Genomic DNA, 8,811 nt, shown 5'->3' with positions numbered 1-8,811 from the left:
GAGCTTCAAATGAGTTTGCAACGACATTAACCATTTGAGGATGTTTTGCCACAAATATATTGATGTTACTCTTCAAAGACTCTTTTGTGCTTGAAGTTCTCTCCAACGACTCTTTCATGGAAGTCTCGTGCATGCGTGCTTGAGCAATTGGAAGTCTCTTGTTTGTGTGCTTTAGCAATCAAAAGTTTTTTGCTTGTGTGCTTGAGCAATCAGAAGTCTCTTGCTTGTGTGCTTGAGCAATGAAAAGTTTCTTGCTTGTGTGTTTGAGCAATCAAAAGTCTCTTGCTTGTGTGCTTGAGCGTTGGAAGTCTCTTGCTTGTATGGTTGAGCATTGGAGTCTTTTACTTGTGTGTTTGGGCGTTGGAAGTCCCTTGCTTGTGTGCCTGAGTAACTTGAAATCATATTTGGTTATACTGAAAATCTCTTGAAAGTGCAAAGGAAATGGACTACTCCTGGTTTATACGAGGAACCATGATAATTGTTTGTGTGTTTTCTTGTTCTCTTATTTATTTATAATCTATGCTATTTATTGCTATCTCTATCAGACTCTGACTCAGATTTTGACTTTGTGACCAGAATTTGATAAAAGAGTTTAACCGAAAGAGAAGCAAAAGGAAACAAAATTTATCCCTTTTTCTTGTGTTTTCTCACCTTCATCAAGTATGTGTTCAACTTAGTTCAACTGAGCTAAGTAGAGTTAGTTGTATTCGACAGAGTTGAATATAACATATAGTTGTTGTGTCGAAGTGTAACATGTAAGTTTTGAGTTTTGGTTGCCTATAGGCATGTTATATTGTAAATGGTGACAAAAACTTCACCTTAATACAATTCCCTTTTTTTAATATACAGTGTAATCTCTTCTCTCTCTTCTCTCTTTCATCTCTTCTTCTTTGTAAAACCCTAATTATTCCAACACTCAATAGAGTGTGCATTATTCCAACTAGTATTTGAAGCAAAGCAACCCAGAACCATGCCAAGGTGATCCCTAAAAATGCCTCCACAGGCAGACTGGTCCAACTTGCCATTAGAGACACCATCTGAATTGCACTTGACCCATGTTAAGGGAGGAGGGCTCAAAAAAAGACTTCCTTGATCGAAGACCCTTTGGAATATGAGTATGAACACTATTATAAGATCACAATGTAATAAGGTGAAAAAATCTATTATAAGTTTTTATGAAATTTTTAATAGCATTTTATTAAAAGAAAGAAAATCAAAGAAATATAGAAATAAAAATACAACGGAAAAAAATAAACAATTGAAACATAAAGAGGTAAGATGAGAGAGAAATCCACCGTCGATTTATACAGGTTCATAATAACCACTTGGCTAACTCTAGCTCCCAAGAATTTATTCTTGAGAGCTATGAGATGTAAGCTTTCATAGGATATGTCCACCGACCTTATTTACAACCAAACACAATATTTTACACAAGCTATTTCCCAAACAAAAACAAGAGATTTTACACCAAGGTAATCTCAGAATAAAACAAAAATTTTACAATAGATTGAGCTCAGAAACCAAACAGAGTTTTTGACAGCTAAACTCAATAACCAAACACGAGTTTTTTAACGGGATTAGTTAAGAAAACCTAAACAAAGATTTTACTTGAATAATCTCAAGAACCTAATAGAGCTTTTAAATAGTTTAGCTCATGAAAAAAACAATAACTTCTTATGAAGATATTACACAAGAAACAAAACCCTTCTTGGATAAAACACAATAATAACACAACACCAGTACACAAAAAATTCAATTATTTTTCACTCTCAAAGAACTAGAGAAAGTAGAAAGTGAGAAAGTATGATTGAAATAAGTTTTCTGGCATATTTTGAAATAACGAGAAGTCGTTTATTTATAATATAAAAGTTTGGCTGACTGATCTGTTGTACATGTGATACCACAGATAAGAGGAGGTGAATTGTGTGTTTTAGAAAAAAATTGGTTTGAAAAACATTTTTAAAATAAGCAATGAAAATTTAAATTGCAGAAAGTAAAAAGTTTAAGGGAAAAGAGAAGACACCACAAATTATACAGGTTTAGTCAAGAGGATTTAGTCATATCCCCAAGATTTGATCTTGAGAGTATCCATTAAATCTTAAGAGTTTTTAGTAGGTTGAACTCTCTAGCCCTCTTATACAAGAACACATGAAGCTTCAGGCTAACTTCAAACCGAACAGCAAACATCAAAGAGAAGCAATTAGTCTTCCTTCTAAATAAAGGATTGAAATAGTTAGTCTTCTTTCTAAACAAAAAATTGAAGTGGTTAGTCCCCAAGGTAAACCGTAATTATATATAGGTTTATCTCAAACCAAAGAGAGCATTTGAATCGGGCTGAGCTCACGAATTAAACCGAGGTTTTGACAGGCTGACCACAAACCATTGAAGTTTTAATCTGGGTTGATCTCGAACCAAAAAAAGCTTTTGCTCAGGATGAGCTTACGAACCGAACAGAGGTTTTACACAGGCTAACCACAAACCAACTTGACATTTTATCTAGATTTGATTCGAACCAACGTAAGCTTTTAATAAGGCTTAAATTATGAACTTAGATGGTGACTTGGATTCTAAATCCCAAAATCCAAGATTTTAACGGGTTTAGATTTTAACCTAAATATACAAACCCTTTATCGATAAATTATTCTACCAAAGTAAAAATATTCTTATGAGAATTTACAATACTACCCTTTCAAAATTACACAAATGTCTCACTGAACATGAAGACTTTCTCAAAGCGCTACGACTAAATTAAAATGAGAGAAAATAAAGAATATATTTTAGAGAGAGTGAGGAGTGGGGTATGAAGGCTCACATTTCTGAAAGTTAAAATGAAAAGGGATGGACCTCTATTTATAGTCTTGAGGTTGGCACAAAAAAGAAATTTTTTTTAGCCCATATTAAATGTGCCAATCGATTGGCCTCAAGATCCAATCGATTGGAAGACACAAATGTAATCACTTAAAAGGTTTTAAAAGGAAATAAAAAATATACAATTGTTGTCATTCATTAAGACATTATCCTAAATGTTTGAGGGTCATTTTTTCATTAACTCAATTGATTGGGTATAAGTGTCAATCGATTGGACAATGTAAATTTTGTCTAAAAACATTTTGACATTTCCTGATTCAACTGGCACTAGTCCAAATCATTTTTAGGAATGTTTCTTTGGGAAAAATAAGTTTTGAAACTTGTTTGTGTGTGTGTGTGTGATATAGCCATATAACTTTACGAAAAATCTCTTGTGTTTTTACAACACTCGAATCACTCAGACGGGACCTAGTGAACTTTCACACGTTGAAACATCGAGACTTTTCAGATAGTCCAGTCATACATACACTTGCTTGAATTCTTATTGACGACGAAGCTTGAGATTTGTTAAGTGCCATCATCAGAGGATCTTTGTACTGATCACTGAACTCTAGCTTAGTCTGCTTGCATTTTTAACTGCTTGTTATGCTTGCACTTTAGTTGTCATCAAAGCATCATCAGAGAAAAATCCTATTAAAACAAAGTTGATCAAGTTTCAATGTTAGAAGCAAAACGAGCAAATCCATTTCAAAGCTCAACATCAAAATGAACTAAAAATATGAAAGTTCGTATGATCTTGCACTTAAGTGTTTTAGTGTTTTGATCAATTACATGTAAAATAAGAAAGCATAAGTCTTGAAGTAACATGCATTAAAACTTTTTCTCTCTTTATCTATTTCTCATTTCTTCTAAAAATAAATCATGACAAACACTTAATGATTAAGAAGCTATTATAACCAATTAAAAAAAGTTAAACTTGATGTCTAATCCATTAGAGCTTTTTTCTAAGTGATTAAAGAGTGAGTTGTCTTCCTAATCGACCAGGATCTTAATTAATCGATTAAGAAGTAAACATATTTTAAGGTTTTCTTTTTTGACTTAATCTAATCGATTAAGTTACTATTTCTAATCGATTAGAGAGCAATAAGATCCATGGATAGTTTCCTCTTTGAGCTAAATTTTTCGAATATAAAGAAGTCTTGCGTTCATTTCTAAAGCATGGATTTTAAGAACTATTTATTTTCCTATCTCACACATACTCCTTTTAAAATCAGTTTTATTCATTACACATTGTCTCAGTAATGAGAAAGTGAAATATTTATCTTAAGAGTTGTGCATTTCTGTTGTTATATTTAATTTCTTTATTCAAGAATTTGGTTGTTTTGTGCATTTGTAATTGAATTTGAGGTTCCAAGTAACATCTCAAAAAAAACTTGATGTAAGGAAGATTGTGGATTGAACATGTGTAAAAGTTCAAATTATAGAGAAAATTTTAAAAGAAAACTCTATAAGACTAAAGATGACCACGTGAATTAAGGATAAACCCGCATAATTTTTTGTAAGTAATAATTACAATTTCAATACTTACATTTATCACAAAATACTTACATATTGAAACTTATGAAACTTACGGGGCACAAATAATCATTAAATGAAAGATGAAAAATCAAACATTTATCACAAAATATAATTTCTTTAATCAGATTTTCTTTTTGAGCATGTCTTATCTTTTCTCATGTGTCGTACTAGCAATTTGAATGTCCATACTGCTAAAAGAGTTGCCTCTATAGGAGCAAGCCAGTATACAAAGAAATGCTCCTTTGTTATGTGATCCCCTCGAGCATAAGCCCATCCCATTACAGATGCGGGGTTCATACATCCACCAGTCAGACCAGAACCGACTTTATGAAGTATTATCTTGATCAGGCTCGATATCCAAGTCTTCATGAAGAAATTTCTTCGAATTTTTGTAGCAGCAAGCCCAAGCGAAATAATTACAATTACAAATGTTAATATTCCTTCCGTTAACGCTCCGAGAGGAATGTTAACATTCAAACGCGGTCCGCGTCCTACTTCAGGAATGTTATCGATAAGAAGTTTTACTCCAACAATGTATCCAATCACCTGAGCAGGAATTCTAGAACCAATGCAGAAAAGGAAGTTATGAAAATCTCCAGAAATAGCATCAACCAAAGTAGCAAGAGGATTGTTGGCACCACCATGAAAAAGCTTAGAAAGAAAAGCATAAAAGAACATGTTGGCTATGGAAAAAGAAAACTTCACAATCTCAGCAAGATGAGAATGAGAAAAACTCATGTTTTTTATTATGAATGACTTTAGAAGAACACCAGAACATACCCACATGAAAGATAGAGCAAAATCTGATACAAGCAACTTTTTTCTTCCCATTTTCACTGAAAACTTTAGTAAAAAGTTATGAGATGATGAAATGTTTGTGTTTTGAATTAAGAGTTAGAGTTAAAGTTAGAGAAACAGTGAAGTTATGTATATATATAGCTATGAAAGTGGATGGATGGTCAAAGAAAGTATGATATTTGTCAAAGAAATGATACTCATGGTAAGTAACATGTGTTTTATTATTTAGTCCTATAATACTCCTATAAACTAGATTCTTTTCGTTAATTGGATTGAACTAAATAATTAGTTTAACCATTAAAATTTACATAAAATCTCCGTGTAACTGTTTTGAAGCAAAGCACGTGTCAATAAAAAGAAGTAAAAAACTGATACTCTCCAGATTCAGAATAAGACTGCCGCCAACTGTAGCACCTCTTTCCTATCATCTTCCAGAATTCTTTGCTTATATTCCACATTATCATCTCTCACTTCCACCTAATAATTCAACACTTATTCAATTTTTACTTCCTACAATGATTTTGTTTAATAAAATTCAACACCCTACCCTACCACTTTTATTTTATATTATTATTTTCTTTTATGTTTTTATTTTTGTGATTATATATTAATAACAATTATTAATTGAAATTAAATTAAAATAATTAAGAATTAAATAATTTATTTTAATTTTTTTTAATTTAATAACTTATTTTAATTTTATTTTTCTAATTTTATATTCTTAATTAATTTTTTTCCTTGCAAATAATAAATACGAAATATAGGAAAATTAGAGGGAAGAAAATTGATTTTTTTTCTGTGTACAAATCTAATGAAACTAGTCTCTATTTATAGATAAAAAATGATGAATTTTGGTAAAAATAAAAAAATTAAAAAGAATAATTTACTATAAAATAATTGACCCCAGATAAAATAAAAATATAATAACTTACAACAACGATTATTTTGTCAATTGTTTTTTGTGGCCCCTACTTTCTCTTATTCAACATGTTGAATTTATTCAACACAATTTAATCCACCTCATTTTCAACACCTAATTCAACACCCCATTACGTCAATTCAACTACTTAATAAATTATTCAACATGTTCATTGTAAATGGTCTAAAACCAACTGTGCTATTTTTACACTGGTTTTTGTACATCCGTATTTTACACCGTATAAAAACACACAAGCATAATATTTTGCACGGAAATCAATATTAAATTAATTATTTAAAAATTAATATAGTAGATTGTTCCTAGAGATGGCAACGAGTCGGGTCAGGTGCGGGTTTTATACTACCCAAATCCGCACCCGAAATCAACACCCGAATCCGAAACCAAACCCAAAGAGTGTTCGGGTGGAAAAATAACACCCACGCCCACACCTGAACCTGAACCCGCAATAAAATACATAAAATACATTTTCTCTACAACTTTCCACAAAATATTTATATATATAATATATATAATATATAATATATTTAATATATATAATATATTATATATATATATAATATATATATATATATATATATATATATATATATATATATATATATATATATATATATATATATATATATATATAAAAGCGGGTGTGATTTCGGGTTTCGGGTACGAGTTTCACATTACCCAAACCCGAACCCAAACCCATTAACTCAGATTCTGATGCAGGTGGACCCCGCGGATTTGGACTTTCTTGCCATTCCTAATTGTTCCCATACTATTACGGTGTACTGTAAAAAAAACAGCGCAAAATATCTTTTCCCTTATAAAACTTATGATTTACATTTATCAAGAAAAAATAATATTTTATGTATAATTATTAATGAATTATTATTTGATTATAAATAATATATTTCAATAATCAATAATATATATATTTCAAAAAAAAAATTAAAACTAAATAACAAAAGATCAACAAAAACAACTTTAATCATAACTAGCGTGATACCCGTGCATGCGCACGGGTACCTGTTGGTGTCGGGTCATTTTGTTTAATTTATATTTTTTTAATTTATATTCTCGTTAATATTGAATATTTTATTCAGTTACTTCATGTTCCCGTTAATATTCATTATTTTGATCAATAACTTTGTATTCCCGTTAATATTTCAAATTTGTTCCCGCTATTCAATATTTTGATCAGTAACTTCATGCTCCCGTTAATATTCATTATTTTGATCACTAACTCTGTGTTTCCGTTAATATTCATTATTTTGGTCAATAACTTCGTGTTTCCGTTAATATTCCAAATTTGTTCCCGTTAATATTCAAAAAAATTATCAGTAACTTAATGTTTCTATTAATATTCAAAAAACTTATCACTAACTTCATGTTCTCGTTAATATTTAATATTTTGTCAATAACTCCATGTTTCCGTTAATATTTATTATTTTAATCAATAACTTCGTGTTCCTGTTAATATTCAAAATTTGTTTCCGTTAATATTCAAAATTTGGATTAGTAACTTAATGTTTTTGAAGAAGTTTCTAAATGTTAATATGGTGTTATATTTATATCTAACATATTACTTAATGGTGTCTTTTTAATATTATTATTATTATTTATAAAATAATTATTTTAAATCTAAATAATCATAGTGTTTAACAAAATAGTATCTAACAATAATCATAGTATCTAACATAAAATAGTATTTATATTGAATTTATAAAATAATTATTTTAAATCAAAATAAGTGTACCTTATGTTGATGACAGATCTTTCAAAGAAGTATGCCAAATTGATATAAATTTCTAAATAATCATATATGTTTTACTTACTTCTAGATGACATATGAGCAAAATTTATATAATGTACATCTTTCAATTCATCAGTTTGAAAGAAAACCTCACCACATTATTTCCACTACCATTATATAATATAAATCATCACCAAAAGTTAATCATCACACACAATAGACAGCATTTATACTTCATAAGCTCCTAGCACTCCCTATACCGAACAAATGAGAAGATTCCATTATCAAGTGGTGTATAATATTGATAACTACATAAAACCAGCAGACAGCAGTTATACTTCATAAGCTCCTGGCCCTCCCTATACCAAACAAATGAGAAGATTCCATTATCAAGTGGTGTATAATATTGATAACTACATAAAACCTGCATGATACATGCATGGAAGTTTCAGAGACAACAAATTGATTTCAAAGTAACCATGAAGAACAATAAAAAGTGAAACAAACATTTGAATTTATTTAGATTCTTCGAGGAGAACAAATTGCTATATCACAAAAGTATTCTTAATCATGTAGCAGCCTTTGACTCAAAGAACCATATTCTATTGATCAAGCATGCTCGGCTATTGTTTGTTTATAACGCTAACGGTTATGATTAACATTTACGATTGATGAATTAATTGGTGCGATGATCATAGCTCTTCGGGTTTCTAATGAGTTTGTGAAATCAACTTCATTACACGGAGCCGGTAATGCGAATTTATTGGTGTTAATGCCTAATAAAGAAAGATATTGATGAATTTACTGGTCTCGCTTCGAAGATCCAATGTCACGTGAAACAACTTATAACTTGATCCTACTATTTCTAAAGACTTGACTATGTGATTACTGGTTGACTTATAAATATAAAATGTAATCGGTATGTATTTCCGGCTTGGTCTTA

The 8,811-nt window shown here is 30.3% G+C and overlaps 1 protein-coding gene across 1 annotated transcript; it reads right to left on the bottom strand.

Moving 5' to 3' along the window:
- Positions 1-4,503: 4,503 nt before the first annotated feature.
- On the bottom strand, positions 4,504-5,217 carry LOC131633398 (probable aquaporin SIP2-1). The gene has a single exon (XM_058904111.1). The coding sequence runs from the start codon at positions 5,215-5,217 to the stop codon at positions 4,504-4,506; it is 714 nt and encodes a 237-aa protein (XP_058760094.1).
- Between the last annotated feature and the right edge of the window lie 3,594 nt (positions 5,218-8,811).

Source organism: Vicia villosa, unplaced genomic scaffold (genome assembly GCF_029867415.1).
Source record: "Vicia villosa cultivar HV-30 ecotype Madison, WI unplaced genomic scaffold, Vvil1.0 ctg.001122F_1_1, whole genome shotgun sequence".
Lineage (NCBI taxonomy): Eukaryota > Viridiplantae > Streptophyta > Magnoliopsida > Fabales > Fabaceae > Vicia > Vicia villosa.
Note: the sequence above shows the minus strand (reverse complement) of the source record. Positions and strands in the feature narration are given on the sequence as shown.

Excerpts from the sequence above, each read along its gene's own strand:
- LOC131633398 (XM_058904111.1), bottom strand. The coding sequence starts at position 5,217 with ATGGGAAGAAAAAAGTTGCTTGTATCAGATTTTGCTCTATCTTTCATG.